Source organism: Mauremys reevesii, linkage group 22, assembly GCF_016161935.1.
Source record: "Mauremys reevesii isolate NIE-2019 linkage group 22, ASM1616193v1, whole genome shotgun sequence".
NCBI lineage: Eukaryota > Metazoa > Chordata > Testudines > Geoemydidae > Mauremys > Mauremys reevesii.
Genome location: NC_052644.1, coordinates 2358804 through 2374218, shown reverse-complemented (window position 1 = coordinate 2374218; position 15415 = coordinate 2358804). Strand labels below are relative to the sequence as shown.

Below are 15415 nucleotides of genomic sequence, written 5' to 3'. Positions count from 1 at the left end.
GAGACTGCAAACAAGCCAGCAGCCTGTATTATGCCCATGGTAACAAAGCAGTGAGTATACACTGTCATATGCCTGCTTGTTTCTTCATTTGTCTAAGTCTTGCTTCAGTCTATGCACGATGTATATTTTTCTGTGCTGGACATAATCTCTGTTTTAATGCAGGGGAGGTAAAATAGAGATTCTTATGGCAAATTAACCTTGAAATTATTTTCCAGGCACAGCTTCTTTGACTACAGCCTCTGCATATGACCAGCTGGAGGTTTTTAAATGTGACGTCACCACTTCGGTTATTTCCACCGTCACCTTTAACAATACAACGCAACTCTCAATGGCATTGTGCAGCACCTTTCATGCAAACGGCATGTTCTCCCCTCCTCGGAAGGCTTTGCAGAGTTAAATGATGCAGTGGCAGTAATAAATAGCAGCAGAGGGCAGGACGAAACGAGGAGGCATTAGCAAATGAGATAAGCCTGGGTTGGACTTTAAAAAGACTCTTGTGACAAGCGTGCTGAAACAGGTGCAAACCATGCCGAGACTGCAATTTTGGCTTGAAAATATGTCTTGCTCTCTTTTCTTCTTGCTGTCAAAGATGACCTAGCTTAGGTTTTTATATAGCATCTATCACCATGGTATCTAATGTCATGAGATCTCATGATTGTAAAATAACAAATAGGTATTCCTAGCCACCCATGAAATGCTACATAATTTGACATGCAGCTTTCCTCTAAAATCGTCTGCACTATATGGAGCGCATATGGCCAAGCGTTTTATAGGTGACTCAACAGATTCCTGATTGCAAAGCTCTCCGTCCAAATGATATTTACATTGATGATTTATGATGCCTTCAAGGCTTGTTGGTCTTTGCAGGTTGTTGCCAGATGGCCCCTCCTCCTTGCATGAAGTGCTGCAGTGCAGTTGTAGATATCAGCTGCTTAAAAGATCACCTGTTTAAATAAACGGCTGCTGTAAGCATCCCTTCTGATATTGACATAGATAGAAGGCTGGTTTTTAGCTTCTGAATATGACTGAAGGTGGGAGGTAAGGGGGGATTTAGAAGTCTGTATTGCCTCAGTGCTAGAAAATCAGAACAGATATCCTTTGCCATTCAAGGAAACCCCACCCATTGGATCTCTTACAGAGATTTTCCTTTGACTGACCTATGGTTTGGGTTTATACTACTGTGCTATTTGCTTGGGTTCTTATATGGCTGCCCATCACGGCAATATCTGAGCATCTAGACAGAACAGACTGCAGTCTTGTCTTCACGGGAAGAACAATTTCCTCCACTGCAGGAATTACTGGGTGAAATTCCATGCCTCGTGTTATATAGTAGCTCCAACTAGATGATTGCAGTGACCTTAAAATCTACAAATACAGTGGCACAAATGTGTGGGACTAACAATACTGACCTGCTTTGCAAAGTGCTGTGAAATTCATGGATGATAGGTATTATTTTATCACTAGTCATTCCCTGGAGGTAATATCCATAGGAGAGGAGAACCATGGCCAGATTCTGATCTTGCTTACACCACTGTAAATTCCATGGAACCAAGAACAGAATCTGGCCCCCTGTCCAGCTGTCCACTTTTTAATCACTTAAGTCAGAAGTGCAGGACCATGCTCCTTGTCGTTGTTCTAATGATCATTGCGTTTCCACCCTTAAGAGCGAAATGGCAGATGTAAACTCCAAGAGGGCATCTCAGTTCTTGCAAAAATGTATTAAGCCAGAGGACAACGGAGGGGACGCACAACCCAAAGAGGAGATAATAGAAGAGCAGTCTCTCCCTGTTATCACGCAATCCTACCCTCAGACAGTGCAAGGTAGGTGCATTTCTCTGGCCTCTGTTTAATAATGCATTTTGCAGTGATGCCATTATGTTGTTATCATCTGCGTCATGTATTGCTGTGTAGAGCCAGGCCCCTGTATGGTTCTGTATAAATAATGGTCACACTTCACATGAAGGGACCATTTTAAGTAGTTTACAAATAGATGAATAGATGTTATAACAGTTAATTAACCACTTGTTAGAGTCCCACAAGTCAACAGGTTGCGCATAATCACCTATAATGCCTTCTACTGATAGGCTTATAACCATCTATAGTACATGCCACTCATGGCTATAGATGCTTATAACATCTATTAAACCTGTATAAACTACTTATCAATGTATCCTCTTTATATAAAGTGTGACCTAAATGATAATATTAGACCTTCCCAACTAAAACTAAAAGTTTATACTTAATTTTTCATGCTGCTTTGTAGTAGGATGAGTGGACCCGAGAAAAAGGATCACATTTCAGGAGGGATGTAGTTCACTGTGGCACCAAGGAGCTCAGAAATGCTGGCTGAACCAGACTGCTTTCACACCAACTCTAGAACTTCCACACATAATACTGGTCTCGCAGCATGTTCAATAGAGATCCTCTTTCCTACAACTCTACCATCCATGTCCCTTATTCGTGTTCCTCTGTAGCCTGAGGCACAGTTTGCCTGGTGGGATCATCTGGGCATATCTCACCTAATCAATCCCGTGCCACTGCAGGGGCCTCTGGCATTGGTGGCACCCTGGTCTCTCCTGGTCTCTGCATACAGTTTAGTCTCCTGAGGACTGAAATGTTTTGGACTAACTAAAGTAACTGGGCTCAACACAGGGGTGAAATGTATAGCCTGTGATATAAAGGAGATCAGACTAGATGACCTAATGGTGCCTTCTGGCCTGAATCTCTATGAAAATCTATGAAATAATGAAACTACTGTACTTTGCAGGAGTTGGGAGGGAACTAATGCAATTTTTTTGCGTGATATTAATAGCAACTTTGGCATTTCTCCTCCTCACAGAGGAAATATCGATGGTGTTCAACACCTACAACATGGCAGCCAACCTCGGCCCAGCCTCCAGGAGAAAGAGGGAGAAAGGTGCAAATCACGATGGCACAAGCACCTCCCTCTATGTTGACCGCCGCAAGTCCAAGGTGTGGAACTATTACACCAAGCTGGGAGATGCCTATGTCGAGTGCAACGTGTGCAAGAAGCAGCTCTCCTTTCACAACAGCACCACCACCATGCGGGAGCACCTGGTGAGGAAGCACAGCATTCGCGACACTTTGCTCTCGCAGCTGAAGGATGACCAGGCTTCCGAGTCTGACTGCATGGCTCAGGAGAACATGATAAAGAGGTCCCGGCAGATGACACCGGAAAACTACCTGTACCATGCCGCGTCCTGCTCGGAACCAAGGACTGATGTGATTTTGGAACTGGTGCTTGAGATGATATTCCGTGACCTCCATCCTCTTTCCGTGGTGAAAGACAAGGGTTTTGGCCTCCTCATTGGGTATCTAGAGCCTAATTTTACCCTCCCATCTCCTATTCAGCTCTCCAGCATGCTGTGGCATAGATACAATGTGGTGAAGCAGCACCTGGAGCGCTATTTGCAAACAGCCCAGTCCATAGTCATCTGCGTGGAGTTCTGGGTGTCCCAGCCCAACCAGACATACTTGACAATCACGGCCAACTTCATCGACGGGGAGTGGCGCCGGGCGAGATGTATCCTGGAAACCCAGCCAGTGCATGAGACTAAAGGGGCAGGTGATTTAGGAGAGAAGCTCTTCAGCATCCTGACAGAGTTTGGGTTGTCGAACAAGTCCATTTTCTGCGTGATGCACGACAGCCTGCAGAACACAGTGATGAATTCGCAGCCGCTCAAGAGGGCTTATGGCTGGAGCAGCCTGTGCTGTGCTGCCCACACTCTGCACCTGTGCATCAAGGCAGGGCTGGAGGTTGAGCAGGTGCAAGAGGCTCTGACTGCTGCCCGGGGCATCGTGAGCTACTTCCAACAGGATGCGAAAGCCACCTGCTCGCTGAACAGCAAGCTGGAAGCGATCAACAAGACCAAGTTGAAGCTGGTGATGGATGTGGGATCTCGCTGGATAACTACCATTGAGATGTGCGAGAGCCTCCTGGACCTCAAATGGGCGATCATGTCCCTGCTGGAGGAACATCCCAAAGGGACGTTGGCTGTGCAAAACTTAGCTGACCACCAGTGGAAGCTCTTGCAGGACCTGGTGCCAGTCATGAGGACGATTAAGATCGCGACATCATTCTTGCGTGAGGAGCAGAACATCTCCATCTCTTCTCTGATGCCTTGCATCCATGGTATCGTCACTGCCATTGGGCAGCAGTTAGAAGAGTCCAGCGATGTCATCAAGATGGTGGTAACCAATATAAGGTCAGAGCTGATGCAGCGCTGGAGTATATCAGAGGATGAGAAGGTGCTGGAAAGCCCTGCGATTATTGCCTCGTTTCTAGACCCTCGTTTCAAGGAGATGAGGTTCCTGAGTCCCAACCTGAGGAGTGAGCTGCATAAGAGAGTCAAAAATATGCTATCAGAGGTCTTCAACCACCAGTCCCCACCTTCTACCCAGTTCTGGGTGCCGAACTCAGATTACAAAGCAGAGGTAGGAGAAGCAGGGGTCCAGCTGTCTGCTCATAAAGACAGAATCCCCAGTGGCCAGTCCCAGAGCATGTATGACATCCTTTTGGGGAAAGATCCAACGGAGAGCATGCCTGAAATCCATCAGCAACTGGAGAACTACATCGTGGAACCTCTCTGCAAACGCAGCACCAACCCACTGGACTGGTGGAAAACCAATGAGCACCGCTTCCCCGCCGTGGCGAGATTAGGCAGGCAGTACCTTGCCATACCAGCCACTGTTGTGCTGCCAGACCAGGCCTTTGCTGCCAACGAGAGCACCCTGGAGCATCGGAGAGCAGTCCTCACTCCTGAAAATCTGGACCAGATTCTGTTCTTGCACCAAAATTTTGATTTTTTAGAATCAATGAGAAACAGTAATGAGATGCGGGGCAGAAATCTGCATGCCCAGTACTAAAATGCAGTGGGGGTGGGGCTGAGTACAGAGGTGATGTGTAACAGTGTTTAACGCTTCCCTACCTTCTCGGTGGGATTTTGCCTAACTTCATTCCCATTGAAATTATCCTTTGATGTCAATAGAAGCAGAGTTAAGCCAATGCTGAGTGTTTTCAAAATCCTCCCTACATGTACAACACTGGTTTTGTAACCACTTTGTGATAGTTTCATCCAACTCAAATACAATATAATTCCAGAGCCGAAAGAAAATGTTAAGTTCTACCAGTTTGGACTTCTTAGCATCACCTCTGAATTTGGCCCTGGGGCGTGCTAGTAAAATCCTAAAGGATATACAAATTCTCATTGTAGCAATCTTTTTACAAAACAAAGGTCAAATATATTAATATATGTAAATGTTAAGACTATTCACTGCTGCATGGATCCTACTACTACATAGTCAAAAGCTGTGAGTTTTTATGAAACAGGCCACTGTCCACTATTTTGAGATGTTATTTAAGTTGCACTGATAAAAGTTTCAGTCCTCAGAGCTACTCTCCTCTTCTCCAACGGGTTGTTCCTGGTAAGAGAGAGAAGCAGCTGGAAGTTGTTCCCGTAGGGATGGGTCACTAGACTGGAAGACAGACCCTGTCTGTTGCCAGTTTTCAGAGGGTATGCATCAAGGCAGGGCTGGAGGTTGAGCAGGTGCAAGAGGCTCTGACTGCTGCCCGGGGCATCGTGAGCTACTTAGCAATGGGTCACTAGACTGGAAGACAGACCCTGTCTGTTGCCAGTTTTCAGAGGGTATGCATGGCTTGGTTGAGAGGAGAGAGAGCAGAAAACCTCCCACATAAAGGGCCAGAGCCTCAGCTGGTACAATACATCAATGGAGCTTTGCTGATTTACATCAGCTGATGACCTGGCCCATAAACTTGAATCTTCACTCACACACCAGTTGTAAAGCCATGTAACCCTGTCTTCAGTGGAGATACTCCCGACTTACACTGGTCTCAGTGGCTGAAGAATTGGATCATACTAATTTTGCATCAGTTTAATTAACTTAGTTTAAACTGGTTTATATCAATTTAATTTGCGTTCGTAAATTTACAGGCACAAGCTAAATCAATACGACCAGTTTTAAATCAGTACAAGGGTATCCACAGTGTTTGCACATTTTTTAGTTAAACCAGTGAAACTTGTATGTAGACAAGGCTTGGGTGAGTGACAGGCTTCCAAGTGAAGAGCACCTTGAGATGAATGGAGGCACTGTTCGAGGCCTTCTCTCTGCATGCTCAGAAGACAGCTGGTCATATTTTGCAGTTGTAAGGCTAGAAAGCTTTCTTTAATTGTAGCAGGGTAGTCACCCTGCTCCTGCCCTGAAGGGCTTAAAACAGCCCTGGGAGAGGGCTGCAGCGGGGGAAATGTTAGGCTGATTGGGGGAAGCAGCCACAGCTGGGGCCACGCCCCAGTCAGGCCACAGCTGGCCCTATAAGAGGGCTGAGGGCCAGAGAGTGAAACACAAACACTCTCTCTCTAGCTTCCCTGAGAGAGAAGGACCTGGCTGCCTGGGAAGCTTAGGCAGATACTTAGGGTGCAGAAGTGCTGAGGAAGGGCAGAAGGAGCTGGGGAGCTCCAGTCTAGCAAAGCCCCAGGCTGCAGGCCGAGTTAAGGACACAAAAGGGTACAAGGGCTGCAGAGGGGTGGCCCAGGAATAGGCAGAGGCAGCTGGTCCAACTCCTCTTGCCGATGATGAGTGGTTTACAGACTGCAGTCCACCCCAGTGAGCGGGGGCTAGATGGTGACTGGCAGTAGCCACTGAGGCAAGGTGGGGATAGGGGGTTGGGGGTTCCCCTAGGTGGGGAGACCCAGATTGTGGGTTGCTGCGGTGGGCAGAATCCCTGGACAAAGAGCACTGGGGTCCGGGAGGGACACGGGGGCGAGCAGCAGGCGAGACATCAGCCGGCAGAGGGCACTCCAGAGCTGGAAAAGAGCTAATTTCCTGGACAACCAGCAGGAGGCGCTGCACTGGTGAGTCTTTGCCCCGCCACATTAATCTTTAACTTTTTTAAAAAAAATAACACCTTAAATTCTGCAGAAGCTAATGGACAAACGTCCAGGGAAACTGTCCTACTTGCCATGGGTGAGTATGTTTGTCAAGCCCTTGACCTGAACATTGCTGCTTTAGTAAGAGGCTCTACAAGAGCATTTTGACTAGTGTGAGGAAGGATTTCATCATCCAACCTCGCAAAACAGCCACCAACCCAGCAACAAAATCTGTTTTCCAGTTCTTGCATAATGATGGGGGGGAACCCTAGTTATATTTGACTTGCTGTTCAAGCAAAAGAAATCCAATAACAATTTAACTTTGCAGTTTTGCAATATTGTATTGCTTCTGCAAACAAAGGGATAGACAAAACCGGTGCAGTAATTTATGACTTGCTATGGTGCTTTAACATATTCTGGGATATTAACAGTGGGACTGCTAGACAGCTGATAAGATTTATGACAGATCAAACAGACTGTTAGTTCTGTTGCTGGATCTTGTGCTGCTCTCATCACTGTAGTATCTGAGTGTCTTCCAGTGATAAAATAAACAAGGGACTGACATGTCATGTGTGGCTCTCATTCCATTACTCTCCCCTGGGGGAAAACTGCATGTGACTAAAAATAAAAGGAAGGAAGGCTGATGTGCTATATGTTATTATTTGTGATGGCTGGGTTGAAGAAGTGAGGTTTGTATTTGCATCTGAAAGTGGTGAGGTCTGAAGTAACTCTGAATTCCTGTGGAGGCAAATTCCACAGCTTTGGATGAGCCCTGAGAACGTTCTGTCTCCTGCACAAATTAGCTTCATCGTTCCAATAGACAATTCCAGTGTTCCAAAGAAGCTCTATTGACCTTTTCTTCCATTTTAATCTACGCTGATAAAAAAAATTCCTTGGTATCACAGACAATATGAAGAAAACTAGTAAAAAACAAAATTCTGCTACGATTGTATCTGTTGTGCAATTAAGAAAACCCCTGCTTCATAATTTGCAGTTTCCAATTAACTAATATGTTCAGTTTACCCATGGGAATGTAAGACCTGCAAATGTGTTATTCCCACAGAGGCTACTGGCTGCATGAAGCCCTTTTGTTTTAATTTAGCATTCGCTCTGCCTGAGAGAAGCCAGGCTTTTTATTAAACTCCAAACCATGTTAAGTTTGTCCTTTACCCAGCCTCAGCTCACTGGACCTGTGACAAGTCTGTAAGGCACTTGAAGATCCAAGCAACTATAGTAATGATAATGACTTCCCTGTATATTTCACCCACCAATGACTGTATGAAGCTGGCACAGCATATATTTAGGTACACAGATTCACAGACTCCAAGGCCAGAAAGGACCATTGTGATCATCTGGTCTGGCCTCCTGCATAACACAGGCCATAGAACTTCCCCAAAATAATTCCTAGAACAGATCTCTTAGAAAAACATCCCATCTTGATTTAAAAATCATCAGTGATGGAGAATCCACCATGACCTCTTGGTAAGTTGTTCCACTGGTTAATTACTCTGACTGTTAAAAATGTACACCTGATTTCCAGTCTGAGTTGTCTAGCTTTAACTTGCAGCCTCTGGATCGTGTTACGCCTTTCTCTGCCAGATTGAAGACCCCATTATTAATTATTTGTTCCCCACCTAAGTACTCATAGCTTGTAATCAAGTCATCCCTTAACATTCTCTTTGTTAAGTTAAATAAGACTGATTCTTTCAAGTCTAATGTCCGTGTAGCATGCCCTGTTCTGCTCCACCAACATGGTATAACTAGTTTTGAAATAACCATTAAAAGTAGTATAACAACTTTTACAACTCGAGCTCAAGAACCCAATTTAATAAGCTATGCAGAGAGCACATACAAAATAACAATGCACAGATCATCGCAGGACTACATATTAAATCTGAAATGCAGGGCATGACCATCACGTTTCAGCAAAAAAGATATAAATACAATGGCAATTTCTCATTGATTTTCCTATTTTGACCTTTTCTAACAACAGCAACTGAACTCATAAACTGATGGTAAGAAACAAGGGCAATTCACATCCAACTTTTATTTTTAAATGGAGGCAAAAGGGCTTTTTTTTTTAATTAAACTAAAGCAGAAGTACAGAGCCTCTCATATTTGTACAACAGCTATTTTACAGTCATTAACAACTATATATTTTTTTCAACCATGCATAATTGTAATTTAATGACAGGCATGCATACTTAATTGAACACACACATCCTTTCTCTTTTAATGTAAGTAAAGAGCATTTAATGCCTTAATGTTTCTTTATAGTTAAACTTGACGCCAACAATGTTATTATATTGGTGCTAAACACTAAAAACATCCAAATAGGCTTTGGCATCCTACCAAATACAAACAGTTACAACTCTCCTTTCAGTACCTTCAAGTGGAGGTTTCTTTCCAGCTTCGCCAGGTGTTTCTGCACTAGGAAAAACAGTGAGTGTTTTTCTGCAGTGCCAACAATGGTATAAGCTGAAGTGTGGGCTGGGCACGCTGTCATGTCAGCTAACCCTGCACAGAGCTGGTCAGCAACTGATCAGATGCTAAAAAACATTTAAATATTTTCCAAGGTTAGACAAGACTACCACCACTGATACCCCGCGTGATTTCCCAGTTACCATTGGAGAAGGTCAACGTCTGAGTTTGTTTCTTTCATCTTTGGCTCATTTTTTAATGTTTTATGGGCCATTTAATATTTATCAGCGGCTCCATCTGCTCCTGCACGCGGTGGCATTTCATATGAGCATTCCGACTTTTTATCTTGTCGAACACCCTACAAGTTGACAGAAAACAAGGGCCAGTTGTTAGTTTTCTTAACAAGGCTAAATAAAATGGGATTCGCACAGAAAAGCTTTCCCCAGACAATGAGCAGAACAGACTCCCTTTATTTTTCCTCTTAATTTTTAGGTGTGTGGTGCACATGGACGTGAGGGACCAGCATATGGTGAGGTAAAGGTTAGTACTACGGAAGCTTCCCCAGGCAGCTTTGCAATTGCACCTCAATCCTGACCAAAAGCACTGCTTGTTATTCTCCTCCCACAACCAGTTCTGCCAATACACCTCAGTCCCTAGCGGTAATACTTTCTCTTCCTTTTCAGTCCCGTTCCCACATCTCCTGAACAGGACCTACAAGTAATGTTGCATTGTGGTAAAAGATGCATTTGTTTTGTAATGAAAACAAGTAGGGAAATAGGCCTACAAGGAAGGGGGGATGATCATGGATGGGTTGGCAACAGCCAAAGGACCTATTTCCTTTTAGTCATATGATTCTCCCACAATATCAGTGGCAGCCATGGAGCTAAACTCCCTACGGCTCTTTCGAAATGTAGGGGTCAGCCTACGGATGAAACCGGATATGCATCTACAGCTTCAGGGTTCATTAATTTAAAGGGACAATAAGTAACCATTGTAAAAAAATCACATTTTTATCTGAAATCATTTTGCCTTTTACAGTTAGAAACACCTAACATTACAACATGAAAGAGACCAGGGGGAAAAAAAACATTTTCCTTTATTTTTTCTTTGTGTACAGTCAGTTTTGTAGTTTCACCTTTGCCAATTTCCTGTTTGTGTGGGTCTTTCATGATGAAATGAGGGAGAAAAAACTTTTTTTTAAAGTTATACGTGGTCATAAAATCACACAAATTGGCTAGGGGACTCAGGGAGAAATGCACCATGCATTTAACTCATTTTAAAAAAATCATTAGATTTTTTTAAGTAAATGGTGCTCCTTTAATTAAGAATGCTTTATTTATAAATACAAACTGAATTAAGCAGACATGTAGAAATCACTGAACAATGCAAGATTAATAATAAAGACATACCTTTCACACTCTTTACATGGAAATGAACCCTGATAGTCTGTGCTCCCAGGCTGGTCTGGAGTTCCCCTCTGACTGCAGGCTGGACTGTATGTCTTGTGTGATGCTTTTTTGTAATTCTTTGACTTTATCTTCATGTCTTGTCTAGGCAGATAACCATGCATTTTCTTTGGGCTGTATGCAATCTGCAAATTATGGAATATTTGTTAAAACAGCAATCTTTCCCCCTCTTTCCTCCTCAGAAAGGTTTGTATTGTTGTGGTTGGATAGTTAAAAGGAATTGAAGTAAAAGAAAATTAACTCTAAACTTTTTAAAAGCCGCATGCATGTGCTTATACACATGCCATACACACTATGATACAGTGCAACCTCTCTCAGATCCTGATTCAGGAAAGCACTTCAGTCCATATTAAGACCCACTGAAGTGAACAGGAAAATGTATCCATGCTTACCTGAAAATTTCCTTTAATTGAATAGTAAGAAAATTTCCTTTAATTGAATAATCTGTTCATTCTAACAGACTGTCACAGGGTTCCCGGGCGATACTCTGGAACTGCTCCCCACAAAGCCAGTCAGGACTTTGGGGAGCCTCCTCTCCCTTGGAGCAGACTGTCTCCAGGGCAAGAAGCTCACATGGCTTCACCTTCCTGGGTCTGACCTTGGAGCATTCAGCATCCTCTGCCCCTCCGTGCGCTTCCCACAGCAAGCCTGCCCAGGCAGGGCCCTGGGGAAGCCAGAGGGTCCTGCACCCCCACTTTGCAGTCAGATGTGACTCTTAGCCAGCCAGTAAAACAGAGGTTTATTAGATGACAGGAACATGGTCTAAAACAGAGCTTGTAGGAACAGAGAACAGGACCCCTCAGCTGGGTTCATTCTGGGGCCCAGCGAGCCAGACACCCCTGTCTGCCCTCACTTCCCGTCCCCAGCCAGCTCCAAACTGAAACCCGCTCCAGCCCCTCCTTCTCTGCTGAGTTCCTTTCCCAGGCCAGGAGGTCACCTGACCTCTTTACTGTCCCACACCTTCAGCATCCCCTTGCAGGGGGGAAGGGCCTGGGCCATTAGTTGCCAGGAGACACAGTGTTGGCCAGAAACTGGGGCACCCCCTACAGTATTCAGAGGAAACATTAAGAACAGTCCCACTTCGTCACACAGATCCATTACAATGGGTGCTTCAACCTGCTTGCAGGTGGGAGGCAGAACCAGACTGTGTTAAATATACTTGGAGGAAAAAGCACAACAATTTCTCCTACTGCAAAAGATAGTAAATTCCACCTATTGACAACAAACCCAAATCACTGGACATCCATTTCCATCTCTATTCCAGACCATCTGTTGTCTCCAGGGTGGCCGGATCTGAAGACCTTATTATTTGAAGAAAGGAAATTTACAGGTAACCATGGATAAATTTTCCGATTCTTCTTCATGCTAAGATCCACAGATCTGTTACAACAGATTTTCATAACAGTGTGCCTCCAAGATAGGAAGCAGGATCATTCTTGAAATGTGGACATCTACTACGAAGTACACTATATATAAATATCTCCTCCATCATCCCCTGGCACTGAGGTGTGGAGAAGACTTCTCCCAAAAGAAAGGAAATGGCACTGAGTAAGACTGGATGACCAATATGCAGAACTCGATGAATTAATGGTTGTCCAGTAGATCTCAGAACAGGAGATATGATTACTCTGTCCTTAGAGTGTCCATGTCCCTAAGGATTTGACTCTAATGCTTGACTGAAGGTGGCATATTTCTTGAATTTACTTACAGAATGAATGTTCTAACAGTTCTGAGGACTACTGGTCTGGATGAAAGGTATGATATTAGGTCTGGTTAGAGTGAGTTTTTCATTTGAAGTTGGAAGCTTAATCTCTTTGGAGAAAGTGGCCATCATGAGGCTTACACTAATGGATAGGAAGAATGACACCTGCAAAAGGGTGATTCCATCTAGGTAGTGCTGTAAGGAACAGAATGAGGTTCAAAGGTTGAGCGATATCACCTTGCAGCACTGGAATAAAGTTGGTGCCCTAAGGAAGCATTTAATGTTGGTATTTGTACATAACTTCCTTTTCTTCAATGTGCTGAGAACATTATACTGCTGAGATTTGACCTATTTCTTGGGCACTCTTGTGCATGTACAAGAAAGCCCTCCTGGGGTAGGGCTACCCAAGGCTGTGTTTCACTGGTTTAACATGGTAGTTAAACTGTGGACTTTCCAACAGTCAGTAGACTAAGTCCAATTTGTTGACTTCTCTTTTGGCGTCCGTGAGCACAATAATCACTTCATCCAGTTATTCATTTTAAACCATGCCTAGAGGGATCAACCCACGCCTACGGCCAGGTCATTACCATATTGATCTGTCCTGTGGCACTCCGCAAAGGTGACAGGAAGAAACAGTGCTGATTTCATTATTAATTTATTTCCCCTTGAGAATTTGTCCCCAGAATCCTGCTTCAGAGGAGGAAGTGAAACTGGGCTCAGAGATTGCTTTGAAAATATTTCCAGTGGCTAACGATTTCTCTGTCCTCAAAGAGGCCGACTCTATTTGTCCCTCCTTCCCCACATGGCTTCTCAGGAAGGCACTGGCCTGCAGCTCAGGATGGACTCCCCAGCAGCCTCTCTCTGTTGCATGGGATCCACATGGGCTATATAGGTCTGTGTTTCTCCTGCAGGTCTCAGCCTGGGATATGAGATTGGATCCTCCAGGGGCAGCAGGAGGAGGGAGTTGGGCCCAAAGGTCCCATATAGAACTCTCTGGTGTTAGTAGCTTCTGTGCTGTGTCTGGTGCCCTCTATCTGTGACCCATGGGGAAGCAAGGGTACAGCTGAGCTCGCCAGTCAGAGGCTTGGCTGCTGGTTTGTGCTATAGGAATTCAGAGGTGATCTTCACTTGGCACGCTGCCCTTCCTGCTTGGCTTCTATCGTAGAGATGAGGGAGGGAGGGCTGCCTGCCAGGGACCCAATTCTTTTCTAATCCTGCCTTCCTCCTCTCTCCTGCGTGGTGAGGGGTTGAGGGAATCCTGCCTGGCCTGAGCTGTGAGGCAACCTGCTCTCTGCCCACAGAGTCGCACGAGCTCTCCAGAGAGATGCATGATAAGTGGAGAGCAAGAGACATGGACCCTTCCTCTGGCTTTTCTTGGCCTAACTCCCTCCCTGAAGCCTCCAAGGAACCAATGCCCCAGTAGGGGAAGTAGAGCTGAGATGCACAGTTTCTCCCCAAAATCCAGTGCAGCCCTGGGACATGGCTGGGAATTACACAGACACATTATTAAGCCCAACTGTTGGTCTTAAAAATTTGAACAGAAGTTTGGAATTTCCCTTAGCAAAGCTGCAGCAGGGAGGCCAGGGGAGCCGCAGGCCATTGGCGAGGGACAGAATAAAAACTGGAGCGAACTTGAGGTGGTGAGCCGTTCCCCTGCTGACAGGGACTGGCGGGCTTGGTTCTGCCACCCAGCTGCAAGCAGGCTGAAGCGCTCATTGTAATGGATCTGTGGACTTTAGCACCAAGAAGAATGGGCCTGGTACTTGTTTACGTCAAAGGCTCTTTACGCTGCTCTGGAACTTGAAAGGGGCCATACTGTAAATGAGAATCAGACTCAATGGGACTTCAGCATGTTTAAAAGTAAGCTCATGCTTAAGTGCCTTCCTGAACATCGACGGATGCAGACGTGTACTTAAGGGTTTTCCTGACCTGGGGCCTAAAGTATTGTCTACACTAATTTTTTTGCCACCACTGCTTGTGACAGCCCAGCTCCACCAATGGTAACAATGGCTGGAGTGCTTGTGTATTCAAGGCACTGCCAGACACCGACGTTTTAAGCATCATGTCATGTAAACCTGCTTTGAGCAGGATCAGACAACGTCATACATGGACCCCACTCTATACTAGTGCTCCCACTGTTGCTAACGCCAGTAGAGCTGACCCTGTAATAGCAGCTGAGAAACTGTTGTCAAAAAACCCTAGTTCAGACACCTCTAAAATGCCCAGGCTGCCAGAGTGCATCAACTCCAGAACAATACTACCCTGATCCAGACCTACAATTTAAAGGCTTGGTCCTGCAAGGCTTTGAGTGTCTTCTGCAAGGTTTAAAGAACACTTAATTCTCACTGAAGTCCATAGGAGGTGAAGGGGGCTCAGCATGGTGTAGGATTGGAACCTTTAGCATTAAAATTTCCCACCATTCAGTATCTCAGTGAAACCCTGTTTATCCAGTGTGTCTCAGAGATATCAAAAACACTGATAGAAAAGGGGAGTGTGCAAGAGGAGTGCAACCGTGATTTGGATAAGGGAATTTTTTATTAGTTTGGTGTGAATCCCACACACATACATCCCAACTGAGCCAAAAGGCATTGGTCAAAGTGGGTCTTTGCATTAACTTCAAATGGCTCTGGATTAGGCCCATCATCCTGACCAACTATCATTGTAATAGGTTACGGTTAGCGGGCACAATTCTCTGCTGGTGCACATTGGCAGAGCACCACTGAGTTCAAAGGAATTGTGCCAATCTACACCGACAAAGAATATGACGCCAAGTCTTCTGTTGCCAGCTTCAACAGGATAAAGGAACCATTTCTGTATTTATTATTTAGAGTTTTAGGATTCCGTAGGCTGCATATGACCCTTCAGATTATCATTTGCTTGGCGTGAAGAGACTATAGTCTAATCATTCCCACAGACTCTCG

The 15415-nt window shown here is 44.9% G+C and overlaps 2 protein-coding genes across 2 annotated transcripts in view; one reads left to right on the top strand and one right to left on the bottom strand.

Annotated features, from left to right (window-relative positions):
• On the top strand, positions 1 to 7540 carry LOC120388966 (E3 SUMO-protein ligase ZBED1-like). Its single transcript, XM_039511107.1, has 3 exons — positions 1 to 50; positions 1665 to 1821; positions 2840 to 7540. The coding sequence occupies exons 2-3, from the start codon at positions 1671 to 1673 to the stop codon at positions 4885 to 4887; spliced, it is 2199 nt and encodes a 732-aa protein (XP_039367041.1). The 5' UTR covers positions 1 to 50; positions 1665 to 1670; the 3' UTR covers positions 4888 to 7540.
• Positions 7541 to 8702: 1162 nt separating this feature from the next.
• ZNF541 (zinc finger protein 541) overlaps positions 8703 to 15415 on the bottom strand; it is a 43769-nt gene continuing 37056 nt past the window's right edge. Inside the window, exons 16-17 of the mRNA XM_039510805.1 lie at positions 10736 to 10917; positions 8703 to 9684 (exon numbers count right to left, since the gene is read on the bottom strand). Of these exons, the coding sequence (XP_039366739.1) occupies positions 9582 to 9684; positions 10736 to 10917 (285 nt within the window). The 3' untranslated portion in view covers positions 8703 to 9581. The remainder of the gene's footprint in view (positions 9685 to 10735; positions 10918 to 15415) is intronic.